The 13,665-nt window shown below is 38.4% G+C and overlaps 2 protein-coding genes across 4 annotated transcripts in view; one reads left to right on the top strand and one right to left on the bottom strand.

Annotated features, from left to right (window-relative positions):
- The window catches only part of NAIP (NLR family apoptosis inhibitory protein), an 87,838-nt gene that overhangs the window by 57,112 nt on the left and 17,061 nt on the right, over positions 1–13,665 (top strand). The window lies entirely within an intron of this gene.
- Positions 1–13,665, bottom strand: part of SMN2 (survival of motor neuron 2, centromeric) — a 41,577-nt gene that overhangs the window by 18,979 nt on the left and 8,933 nt on the right. For all 3 annotated transcript variants that reach the window (XM_058730272.1, XM_058730264.1, XM_058730278.1), the window contains exons 2-6: positions 7,432–7,503; positions 5,388–5,507; positions 4,282–4,482; positions 3,968–4,123; positions 1,129–1,221 (exon numbers count right to left, since the gene is read on the bottom strand). In XM_058730272.1, coding sequence (XP_058586255.1) covers positions 1,129–1,221; positions 3,968–4,123; positions 4,282–4,482; positions 5,388–5,507; positions 7,432–7,503 — 642 coding nt within the window. The remainder of the gene's footprint in view (positions 1–1,128; positions 1,222–3,967; positions 4,124–4,281; positions 4,483–5,387; positions 5,508–7,431; positions 7,504–13,665) is intronic.

Raw genomic sequence — 13,665 nt, 5'->3', positions numbered from 1 at the left:
AACTGAAGTCTGGACATCCATTTTACATAGAGAATGCTGGATGTTAGCTGTATCTTTCCCTACATTTCATGCCATTACCTACTTAATTTTTTTTTTTAAAAGACATTTTGAGAAAGCCAACCGGTAACAATAGGCTAACAACATTAAGATAAATAAAATCAAAAGATAAAAGATCACATAAAATGTTTAGATATTTTGTTTTGATTTTCCAACTATTATTCTGTTCCATTATGAAGCTATAGGTAAAAGACCAAGTATATATACTTTAATGGTTTTCCTTAAAAAACATCCAGGGGCACCTGAGTGGCTCAGTCAGTTTAGTATATGACTTCGGCTCAGGTCATGATCTCAGGGTTCACGGGTTCAAGCCCCACATCAGGCTCTGTGCTGACAGCTCAGAGCCTGGGAGCCTGCTTCGGATTCTATGTCTCCCTCTCTCTCTGCCCCTCCCCTGCTCGTGCTCTGTCTTGCTCTCAAAAATAAGTAAATGTTAAAAAAAAAAAAAAAATTAAAATACAACACAAAACATCCAAATAGCATTTCAAGTAAAGGTCTTGAGTAGAAAAACTGAGCGGCTCCCACTGAAACACATGGAATTTGCCACAAGCATCTTGTATCTAGCCTACTGTTGATATCTCAAAGTCAGACCATGTGACTTTAGAAATTGGGACAGACCATGTGACACCAAATTCCGAGCACATCTGGAAGCACATTAATCCTTGTATACAGTGTAATTAAGTCCTTTAAAATAGGAGCTACCTCCCTATAGAATGAGATATAACTTCCAGGAGGAAGGAAGCATGCAACATAGGGCTCAGATATTGGGGTAATAAGAGGACTAAGTCTGGATAGCAGAAGGACATTTAAAAAAATAATCCAAGTTGGTTGGTTGGTTGGTTGATTTATTTATTTATCTATTAGAGTTTTTATTTATTTATTTTGAGAAACCAGAGGTCGGATGCTTACCTGACTGAGTCACGCAGGTGCCCCCAAAAACCTGAGGTTTAGTTCAAAGGTTTACACATTAGAATCTGGCTGTAGGGATGGTATAAAATGACACTTCCATGTCCTGCTAAATCCCTAACTATGTATGAAAGCAAATTTTAATCTGAATTCTTTTACACTTACTGGTGGTCCAGAAGGAAACGGAGGCAACCAGCATGATAGGAAGTGTGGTGGTGGTGGTGGAGGTGGTGGTGGGCCATTGAACTTTAGACCAGGCTGTAAAGAACATTTCAAAGGAAGATTAATTTATCAATTTAAATATGAAAAGAGGAAAAGGATTCAATGTCTTAAGAACCTAAATAACCACCCAGAATGATACATTATACATATCAAAAGAGATGAAACAGGGGCACCTGGGTGGTTCAGTCGGATAAGGGATAAGCATAAGCTTCCTACTCTTGATTTTTGCTCAGGTCATGATCTCATGGTTCGTAAGATTCAGCCCTGTGTGTCGGGGCTCTGTGCTGAGTGTGGGGCCTGCTTGGGATTTTCTCTCTCCCTCTTTTTTCCACCCTTCCCCCGGTTCTCTTTCTCTCTCTCTCTCAAAAAAAGATGAAATAGAATTTCATATACCAAATGGTGAATTTAAACAAGACTCATAAATCTAGATTTTCCTCATTTCCTTTCATATCTAAACATTCAGAAAGTAAAACCAAAGTAAAAAGATTGCCAATTACCTCAGAAATCAGAGACTGTGTATTTAGCAAGATATTTCAATCATAAAAAAGACTGTATCTGCCACAATGTCGTTAATTGCGTAATCTTTTTATGGATGTCCCCTGAGTTACATATACTAACATAAGCATATATTGTAAAAATTAGTAAACCTCTCATTTAACAAGAAAAGTCAGCTCCCTCAGACCAATGAAGTACGGTATGTAGATAAATTAAGAGGTCTGATCATTCTAGAAATTGTAATATAATGCAAACCTCTTTAAGAAAGCATTCACAGGGGTGTTTGCGTGGCTTAGTCGGTGAAGGGTCTGACTCTTGGTTTCTACTCAAGTCATGATCTCACAGTTCGTGAAATCAAGTCCTGCATTGGGCTCTGTACTTACAGTGAGGATCCTGCTTGGCATTCTCTCCCATAACTAACTCACGCATGCTCTCTTTCTCAAAATAAATAAATAAACATTTTTAAAAATGGTAAAGGGTCACCTGGATGGCTCGGTTAGTTAAGCAACAGACTCTTGATTTCAGCTCAGGACATAACCCCACCGTTTTGAGTTCAAGCTCGCCTCAGGTTCCACACTGACCACACAAAGCTTGCTTTGGATTCTTTCTCTCTGTCTCTCTCCCTGCCCCTCCCCTGCACACACTCTTTCTCTCTCTCTCAAAATAAGTAAATAAATAAAAGGTTAAAAAAAAAAAAAGCACTCACTTTAAAAAAAAAAAAAAGCACTCACAGAAAATCTTCAGAAAAAGCTTTAATAAGTCAACACTGATTTTTAATTTTATTATTATTATCGCCTGAAAACTATAACCGACAGTGAAGGGGTGCCTAGATGGCTAAGTTGGTGGAGCGTCCAACTTAGGCTCAGTTTGTGAGTTTGACCACCACATCAGGGTCCTTGCTGTAGGATGAATCCTCTGTCTCCCTCTCTCTGCCCCTTCCCCGCTTATGCGCATGACCGCTCTCTCTCAAAAATAAACAAACAAACATTAAAAAATTTTAACTTCCTTGGTGCGCCTGTGTGGGTCAATCAGTCAAGGGTCTGAATTCCGCTCAGGTCATTATCTCACGTTTCATGAGTTTGAGCCCCTCATCTGGCTCTGCACTGACAGCTCAGAGCCTGGAGCCTGCTTCTGCTTCTGTGTCTCCCTCTCTCTGCCCCTCCCCCGCTCATACCCTGTATCTCTCAAAAATAAACTTAATTAAAACAAATTATAAAGAAAGAAATCACTCATCTTCTCTAAAAAAAAATTTTTTTTTAACCCCCAGTGAAGAAATCACTCCTTTATACGAAACAACTGGACAGGGACACACCAACTAGGGTTCCATGATATAACTTAAAAAAAAAAAAAAAAAAAAAATTTTTTTTGGGGCGCCTGGGTGGCGCAGTCGGTTAAGCGTCCGACTTCAGCCAGGTCACGATCTCGCGGTCCGTGAGTTCGAGCCCCGCGTCAGGCTCTGGGCTGATGGCTCGGAGCCTGGAGCCTGTTTCCGATTCTGTGTCTCCCTCTCTCTCTGCCCCTCCCCCGTTCATGCTCTGTCTCTCTCTGTCCCAAAAATAAATAAAAAACGTTGAAAAATTAAAAAAAAAAAAAAATTTTTATAATTTTTTTAATGTTTGTTTTTGACAGAGAGACAGCGAGCAGGGGAGGGGCAGAGAAAGAGGGAGACACAGAATCCGAAGCTGGCTCTAGGGTCTGAGCTGTCAGCACAGAGCCCGACGTGAGGCTCAAACCCACAAACTGCGAGATCATGACCTGAGCCGAAGTCAAAGGTCCAACAGACTGAGCCACCTAGGTGCCCCAAAATCTTTTCTGTTTAAGTTCATTTGCTACTTACAGCCAAGAGACCCATAAAGGAAAAGAGCATTTACATTTTACTCTACAAAACAATCTAGGGCTTCAGGATTTAATGTATTAGATGCTTCTGTATTAGATGTAAATATTGTGTTTCTCACCAACTGTTATGTATCCTAACCAAATGACATGGAGAACCAGGGCATAACACCCTGGTGACAGTAAAATACCACTATACTTTCTAACGTAAATTCATGAGATTATTAGTCTAATACCCAATCCTCCATAAGAACAGTTGGGAAAGTCTTTCAGTGTAAAGTATTTTGCATTCCTATTTTATTTCCTTTTCAAAGAATTTTCAAGTGTGAATTTATGATAGCTACAGAAAGCTACAAAACTTTCAAGGAAAAGCTAAAACTCATCCAATGGAGGGGTGGACAGTTATAAAATTATTAACTGTTTCCTGGGAAAACTTTTCTGGGCAGAAATGTACCTTTCCCGGTCCCAGTCCTGCTCCTGGCATGGGGGGTGGTGGAGGCAGAAAAGAGTTCCACGAAGTAGCTTTTGACTTGACGTTATTTGATTTATTTCCAGGAGACCTGCAGGAGTTCTCACTTTCATCTGTTGAAATTTGACTTTCATTTTCATTCTGTAAAAAGAAAAAAATATACATACTTTTGTTATAAAGGTATCATGAAAAAAAGTGAATACTTCAGGGGATCAAACAACTTTTGATTTTCTCATCTCCTCTCTGCCTCCAAGAATTCTTTTTTCTTTCCTTTTTATTTTTATTTTTGGTATCCTTACCTCCTGAGCATTCTGTTCTACATTATTATCCACTGCAGAGGCTGGGGAAAGTAGATCAGACACATTTTGCTCCTCCCTATTTCCATATCCAGTGTAAACCACAACGCAGGTTTCTCTCTTAAAATCAATTGAAGCAATGGTAGCTGGGTAAACGCAGCCGTCTTCTGACCAAATGGCAGAACATTTGTCACCAACTTTCCACTATAAAAGAAACCAAAGATACACACCCACACATATTTCTTTTAAAGAGGATAAATTGTAATCTTGTTTAGGTAGGGTAAGGTAGGTTGTGGAGTGGATAGTCTCTAGGTAACTGATCTGGAAGGCAGAATGATCTTTGGCTTGGGGCCAAAGACACATAAATCTGAATTTCCAGTATCAATATAATTTTGCTGTTTATATAATCATGCCACATATTTACCACGTAATATGAATTCTGCCAACTATATAATCAATTAAGACAAGCTTGTTAATCTCTTTAAGTCTCAATTTCCTCATCTGTTAAGGAATTACAATAAAATCTACCTCATCTGTTTGTTGTGAAGAACAGAAAGGAGGGAGAGTGTGTACAGGGTCCTGCACTCTGATTCAGCACATAGCCAGTGCTTATCAAATGTTAGCTCTCTTCCCCCTTGGTAATGATAAAACTAAGGGGACTGACAAGGTACCAAAATATTTAGCTTTCAGGTCTGCTGTTTTAAATAGCAGAAATGACTTTACCTAGAATTTTTGGTTCCTGGGTATTAGTTTTAGGGTTTTTGAAGAAAAAAAAAAAAAGCACAGCCATTTCCCAGTTTTACAATGCCAGTGCAGTTTAAGGCCCCGAGGTGCTCATCCCAAGTGGCCATGGGCTCCTGTACCCCACCTCGCACATAAGGTAAACACAATCTTCAACATATTATTTACATTCCCACCTAACTCACTATACTTTTACTGACATGCATGTTCCTAAACAATAGAAAGTTTAATAGCTATTTTAGAAGTTTTATGATTACGTGTCAGTGGAAAACACTATACTAATCATGTAAGTTAAATATATTTTACACTATTATTAAAAACAGTAACAAGAAATTCTTTGAAGTTCAATCTCAATGTTTTAAAATAACCTGCTTCAGGGCTGCTGTGGTATTCTTTTTTTGGCTTTTATTCTTCTTAGCAGGTTTTCTTTTAGGTGTGCCTTTTGGTTTATCTGAAGCTTCAGAAATGTCACCATTCTTTAAAGCATGCTGTGAAAATATGAAGAACAATGGACATGTTACAGGGTCATACTTGAAAAAAAGTGTAACAATATAACCCAGTAACTACCAAGGCCTCAAGGCCCCATCAACTCAGCCTCCACTTCCTCTTTTTATCATCCCACATGCTACAACAACTATGCTGGAAGGCATCATATATCTGGTTATCAGCTCTAGGGGCTTTTTAATCAAGTCCTCACTCTCAACCTTCCTGTAAAGTTAGATTCTGATGATCATTTGTCTTGATAGTCAAGACATTTTGGGTGATCTAACAATGTAGAGCTCCAATGCTTTATTACCTCTCTAATCAAGTCTTAAACTTGGGCATTCCCAAAAAAGAACTGTCCATCCTTCTTTACCTGTTTATGATCATCTATCCCTATTACTTCAATTATAACCTCTATGCAGAGAGACTTGTCTTTTTATTTTTTTATTATTAAACAAAATTTTTTTAATTATTTATTTATTTTTGAGAGGCGGGACAGGGGCAGAGAGAGGGAGGGAGACAAAGAACCCAAAGCAGGCTCCAGGCTCGGAGCTGTCCGCGCAGAGCCTGATGTGGGGCTCCAACTCACGAGGTGTGAGATCATGACCTGAGCAGAAGTTGGACGCTTAACAGACTGAGCTACCCAGATGCCCCTTATGTAGAAAGACTTCTAAATCTACTATCCAACTGACATTTCTTCTTCGTTCAATGCAACATTTCCAATTACCAATTTCATATCTTCACATTTACTTCAAAAAACACAGTTTAAAATTAAACTGTCTTTTCCCCAAGTTAGTTACTTTCCTCTACTCACACTACTTCCCTCTGCAATATCATCAATCCCAGCCAACAATGAGCCACACTTTAATCTGCATTTTACAGAACCTGCATTAGTGTGCTTCTACCTTAAGGGCATACTGAAAAGCATTACTGGAATGCTTGGGTGGCTCAGTCAGCTGGGCCCCTGACTTCAGCTTAGGGCATGATCTCATCACCCGTGGGTTTGAGCCCTGCAATGGGGTCTCCATTGTCAGTGTGGAGCCCGCTTTGGTTTCTGTCTCCCTCTCTCTCTGCCCCACCCCAGCTAGTGCTTTCTGTCTCAAAACCAAGTAAAAACATTAAAAACAAAACAAAACAAAACAAAACAAAAAACCTATTAAGAAAAAGAGAAGTATTACTGAGAAACTTGAATTCAGTTTTAAGGATAACATACAGGTCTGATCTTTACCTCACGCAATAAGAGTGATTAAGGGAAAGAAGTGGACTTCGTATTTGGTGTTCTGTATGAGGATATGCTCTTTGTCTGGACTACTGATGGCTCTTGCATGGTGCTCAATAAAGCTAAATACCTCACACAGTAGAGAAAGTGATGATGTTGGACAACTGTGTAAATGTCTTGCTGGGGCCACAAAAACAGACTACATCTCCTTAAAGAATTGAATATTCCTGCCCTCAGGAACACCTGACTTGATAACCAACTCAGGATTTGGGTTAGGATTAACTTAATGTAAGTAATGCACCTAGAATAGTGCCTAAAATACTGTAAACAGTCTACAAGTACTAATTATAGCACTACTGATATTTATCATTATTATTTCAATGAAGGCTTGTTAAATGAAAATTGTAATTTAGACTACCCCTCTATTAATCTGAATTAGACGATTTCTATAGTCTGATACAATGCAAACACATTAAAAGTAATTAATGTTTAAGATTCTACTTAAATTGACTTTGCTAAAGGGGTGACATACAGAGAGCCTACCTACCAACTTCTAAAGGAAGATTATCATCTAAGTTAATTAACCAATGATATCTATTGGCCTTCAACATTAGAACGGAATAATATGTAATTCAACACTTTAAGTATGTTATCAGTTAATTTTGTCCCAAATGAGTAACATGAGGAAATAAGGAAAAGAGTATTCATACCTTAAATGAAGCTACAGCTTTATCATAAGCTTTTATCAAAGCTGTATCATCCCAAATGTCAGAATCATCACTCTGGGAAGGGTAAAGAACAAACACAATTCATGTTTAAATGGGTTTCATAAAAAATGTAGGTTAGATACTGTCGGCAGCTATCTTACGCCACACATGAAGTTACACTAAAAACAGGTATTTTAAATCCTAAACAAAACTAGAGGAAGCCTACCTCCTTATAGAGTATGTGACATTACCCCCAAAGCTAGGCATATGTAAATATTCTAAGAGGAGTAAACTGAATGCTCCATAATTGAATTTCTATCCACCAACCCTAAGTGGATCTGTTCAAAGATAACTATGTTTCAAACTTTTCTAAGAGTTGATAAAAGGTTTAGTTTGGCAATGTGGGGAAACATCTGGCTACTAGCCTGACTTTGTTATACAGACTATGGTAATGCTATTCCGACCAAAGAATCTGAGGTCCAAAGAATATTCTTTTCCCCTTGACCTTGCACTATGTCTAGATTAAGCAAGGAAGAATTCTCAAAAGGTTTTAAGTTACAAATTACTAGTAGTGATTAATAAATCAATTTTCATTTTAAACAGGAGTGGTATTAAGTAATCTGGAAAAGACTGAAGTAGCATTTAATTCTTTTTTTATTTAAATTTAATTCAATTCAAAAACATATTTTTGAGCATCCACTATCTCTTACACACTCATTTCTGAGAGGTATATGAAATCACGCTACCTGCTCTCTTCAGCGATGGTCTAAATAGGAATTTAAAACATATTGTCACAGAAAATCAAAATAAAAAAAGTACAAAACATTTATGATGAGACATTACAGACAATACATGTGTGAATTAAAAGAAATAGATTTTCTCTGGTTCAAGAGGCCGACTTTGGAAGATCCTGAATTCACCTGCTCCCCACCAATGCACCAAATCTTTAGCTACATACGGAACAACTTCCTCTAGGGTAAAAAGACAAAATCAAAAATACCCAGAAACTAGTTGAGCAATTCCTACACATTAGGCAAACATGAAAAAACAAATCCCTACAAAGAAGAGAAGCTGAGACACAGTCTTGCCATAAACCCCTTCCCAGTGCAGCAACCCATTATAGGGAGGAAACTCAAAACTCAGAGACTCTCCCTGAGGAGAAATGAATCTGAACCCCAAACTGGGCACTTGAACTTTTAAGACCTGTACCTGAGATAAGCCCCCAAGACATCTAGCTTTAAAAACTATGGGGATTCGCATTCAAAGACCTACAGGAAAATAGCAAACTGAGAAAAAGCCATTAAAGTGCTCCAATGCCTGGATTTAATTGCCCAAGGCCCTTAGTGCAGAAACAATGGAGTAAAAGGCACACACACTTTATGTGAAAGAGACTCATTTGCTTATTAAAGTGTTAGCCTGAGGGGCAGTCTAATTTAACACACACTTGCAGGGCCCTGGTGGGATATTCTCAATGCACACAGGCTAGTGGGTACCATGTTTCTGCTCCTGCCTCGCTCCAGACAGACAATGCCATCTGTGTGCTCTCCCTCTTCTGAGTTCCAAAGCACTTGTGTTTCCTAGAGGGTAGCATTTGTTTACATGCACTTGGTGCCCCAGTTTCCACACCTGGCGTCCCAGGCTTTTGCAGCTGTTGCTCAGGAAACACTCCGTAACCATCTGTCCATGGTAACTAGGGGGCTTTCCATTCCTGGGTTCCATAAGACTATTCACTCTCTGCCTTATTCCAGCTTACTGTTATCTCCCAGAAAGAAGCTTATGCACTCTCTGGGTACCCTGATTATTACAAGTGCTACCCAGGGGATATGTCCAGATCACCTGCTCTGCAGGCTGAGTGGGCTTCTGCTTGCATTCCCACAAGACTGTATATATTTACGTACTTTAAAAGCTGCTGCCCAAGGGCCTGGCTCCCCAATCATCCTGAATCAAATTGTTGACTGAGATCCTCCTCCTGGGGCACAGATAGGTCTTTGCACAGTCTCAACTACTGGGAACCACTAAAATTAAAATAGGCTGCTTGGATAATCACAAAGGTTTGAGAAACAACCAACAGCTAGTGCAGGGTTGAACGATAAAGTTCATCTTCTACAAGATACTCCTTGAAGTCTGGCAGAGGTGGCTATTATCTAATGCACAGAAACCAACTCAGAAAGTCAAGCAAAATGAAGAAACAGAGGAATATGTTCCAAAAAAAGAATAAGGTAAAACCTCAGAAACCACTTCTTAAAAGTAACAGAGAAGTGATTTACCTGATAAGCAGTTCAAAATAATAGTCATAAACATGCTTATCAAGCTCAGGAGAATGGATGAGCACAGTGAGAACTTCAAGAAATAAAAAATAAAGAAAGTGCCAAAAAGAAAAAAAAGTCAGGGGCACCTGGGTGGCTCAGGCAGTTGAGCGGCTGACTTTGGCTGAAGTCATGATCTCACGGCTCATGGGTTCGTACACTACATCAGGCTTGCTGCTGTAAGAGTCCCTGCTTCAGATCCCCCGTCCCCCTCTCTCTGCCCCTCCCCACCTCAAAAATAAACAAGCTTAAAAAAAAAGATTTACTCCCCCCCACCCCCACGCCCTTTCCCCACTCCGGTGTTCTCTCTCTCTCTCTCAAATAAAAATTAAAAATAATAAAATAATTTTTTAAACTATGTATGGTGTCAGGTGTTAACTAGACTTATTGTGGCGTTTGTTTTCCAAAGCATACAAATACTGAATAATTATGTTGTACACCTGATATTAATACAATGTTATATCTCAATTATACCTCAATAAAAAAAGAAGAGAAAAAGGAATGGCTGGTGGATGATCATGGAGCAAACAGGCCTAGGAAATAAAAATCAGAAGGATGAGGACAGGTAGAAGAGAAAATAGAAAGCATTTCAAGAAAGATCAGGAGCCAAAAAAAAAAGGCCTAGAAGCAAAAATAAACCCACTGACTGTATGGTTTCACTTGTGTGAGATATCAAAAGTAGTCAATCACAAAAACAAAGTAGAAAGTTGGGATTGGGGGTAAGAAGCAATGCTTGTTAATGGGTAGAGTTTCAGTTTTGTAACATTAAAAAGTTCTAGGTATCTACCGTACAGTAACATGAATATATTTAATGCCAACTGCACAGTTCAAAATGGCTCAGATGTAGGGCACTTGGTTGATTCAGTTGGTAGAGCATAAGACTCTTGATCTTGTTCGAAACCCACGTTGGGTACAGAGTTGACTTAAAAAAACGGCTAAGATGATAAATTTTATGTTATGTGTGTGCTTTTAAGCCACAATTAAGGGACACCTGGGTGGCTCAGGTGGTGAAGCATCCAACTCTTGATTTCGGCTCAGTTCATCTCACCGTGGCCAGAGTGGAGCCTGTTTGAGATTCTCTTTCCCTCTCTCTCTGCCCCTCCCCCATGCTTGCTTGCTTTCTCTTTCTCTCACTCAAAATAAACATTTCTTAAAAATAAACCACAATTAAAAATAAAAATAAAACAATGTATTTTGATCACTTAGACTATAAGTCCAACTAGAAGAATCAGGTTCATTCTACATAGTAGCTGAAGATAAGTTTAGATACATAGTGTTGATGATGAGAGGACAAGTTACAAAACACCTTCAATTAGTATCTTGGATTTGGTATAATGTTAGTCAATTAATGAGTTCCAAAGAAGCCTATAATAAAACTTGTTTAGTTGCAAAACTAATTTAGGTGGCTCTCCTGTTAATCTCCATTATACAGAGAAACAGCTAATCTCATTTTTTGATAAAAATAATTAAAAATCATTTAATCATTCTGTAGATAAGTAAAGTAATCACAGAGGTAACTGATTGTTCAAGGTTACACTTCCACTTAGAAAGGGAGATGTTCCTTAGAGATTTGGTACAGCCTGAATTAGCAAACAGTAGAAATTAAGGATAATGAAGACATATTTTTTTAAAAAAACACAAAATTAAAAGACACATCAATGCTCCTGCAACTGCAAATGGGGGCCATCTGTCTGGCTTAGTCAGAGGAGCATGTGAGTCTTGATCACAGAGTTCTAAGTCTGAGCCCCAGGTTGTGTACAGAGGTTACTTAAAAATAAAATCTTTAAAAAAAAATCCTGCAAAAAGTACTACTGATAAAGGAAGATGAATTCCACTGTTTCAATACAAGAGGGCATTCTTTTTTTTTTTTTTTTTAACATGTATTTTGAAAGACAGAGCAAGAGAGTGCAAGCAGTAGAGGGGCAGAGAGAGAGACAGAGACAGAGACAGGGAGACAGAGGGAGGGAGAGAGAGAATCCCAAGCAGGCTCTGCACTGACAGAGGAGTTCGAACCCATGAACCAACCATGAGATCATGACCTGAGCCAAAGTCACACATCCAACCGACGGAGCCACCCACGTGCCCTCAAAAGAGCATTCTTAAAAGTAAAATACATAGCAACCCAAACTCCTCACATGGCAATGATTATGCTCAGATCAAGGAAACAAGACATTTCAAAATGAAAAGACACCTAAGATTTTATACAAAGCTATTAGAACAAAAAATAGTTCAGCTAATAAAACTTCCCAAATAACAATCACAAAAAAAAGAAAACACCCAATTGAAATTAAATAAAGTAGCATCTGCAAACCACCCTGAATCAAAAAATTTATAAACTAAGATGGGAAAACAGGGCAAAAGGGCAAGATTTGAATTGGGAGTTAAAATCAAGATAGAAATGGGAGAAAAAGTAACACTGGCTACAAAGTATCCAAGGCAAAATATATCTGACTGAAAATTTAGGGGGTACCAAAGAAAACACATTAAAAAAAAAAAAGAAAAAGAAAAAGAAAAAGAAAAGTGCTAAATATGGATAACTAGCAAAGAATATTTAATATATGTATAAATGTATATAGGAGTACCTGAAGAATAAAAGCTAAAAATCAAAAACAAAATAAAATTCTAAAAAAAATCTCAATGCCTCTAAACAAAAAGACCAAGTCAGGTACAAAATAAAGAAAATTAATTAGTATAAGATTTTCCCAGAGAAATTTGTGGGAAAAAGTATGAGTCAAGGATTTTGTAATATGGCCTAGCTGACCTTTGAGCAGGAAAACTAAGTTTACAATGTTGAAGAATATTATACTCACTAATCTTTCCAGAGAAATCTACTGAAAATAAGCTTCAACCAACCAAGTATGATCAGGGAAAACTTGGGTTAAAACGAAACAAAACCCAACCTTAGCAATTCTAACAGAAAAGTAAACTACAGTTGACCCTTGAACAACTGTGGGGGAGGGAGGCAGTGGGGAAGGGGCAGAGAGAGGGGGACAGGGGAGAGAGGACAGAGGATCTGAAGCAGGCTCTGTGCTGCCAGCAGCGGGTCCAAGGTGGGGTTACAACTGGCCAACTGCAAGATGATGACCTGAGCTGAAGTCAGATGCTCAACTGACTGAGCCACCCAGTTGCCTCAGTTTTTTTTTTTGTTGTTATTTTTTTTTTAAAGCAGGCTCCATACTCAGTATGGAGCTGGAACTCATGACCCCAAAATCAAAAGTTGCATGCTCTACCAAATGAGCCAGCCAGGTACCCCTCTGTGTATAATTTTTGACTCCCCAAAACCTTAACCATTATTAGCCTACTGTTGACCAGAAGCCTTACAAATAATATAAACAGCCCGTTAATATATGCTTGATGTATTATACACCGTATTCTTACAATAAAGAAAATATTAAAATTCTAAGGAAGAGAAAATACATTTATAATACAGTACTGTATTTATGGGGAAAAAAATTCACATATAGGTGGACCTGTACAGCTCAAACCATGGCTGTTCAAGGGTCAATATATATTAAATTGACAAGGTGTAAAACTCATGTGGAAATACAAAGGACCCACAAAAGACAAAACAATTCTGAAAAAGCAAAGCAAAGCTGGAAGATTTACATTATCTTACTTCAACACGTACTGTGAAGCTACTGTAATCAAAAAGTGTGCTATTAAAAATAGATTGTTATTAAAGTGTGCTATTAAAAATACAGAAGGAGTACATGCACCCCAATGTTTATAGCAGCACTATCAACAAAAGCCAACCTATGGAGAGAGTCCAAATGTCCACTTACTGATGAATGGATAAAGAAGATGTGGTATATATATACAATGGAGTATCACTCGGCAATTAAAAAGAATGAAATCTTGGGGCGCCTGGATGGCTCAGTCGGTTGAGCGTCCGACTTCGGCTTGGGTCATGATCTCACAGTTTGTGAGTTCC

Source organism: Neofelis nebulosa, chromosome 1 (genome assembly GCF_028018385.1).
Source record: "Neofelis nebulosa isolate mNeoNeb1 chromosome 1, mNeoNeb1.pri, whole genome shotgun sequence".
Lineage (NCBI taxonomy): Eukaryota > Metazoa > Chordata > Mammalia > Carnivora > Felidae > Neofelis > Neofelis nebulosa.
The sequence above is the reverse complement of the archived record's forward strand: the minus strand, read 5'-3'. Positions and strand labels throughout refer to the sequence as shown.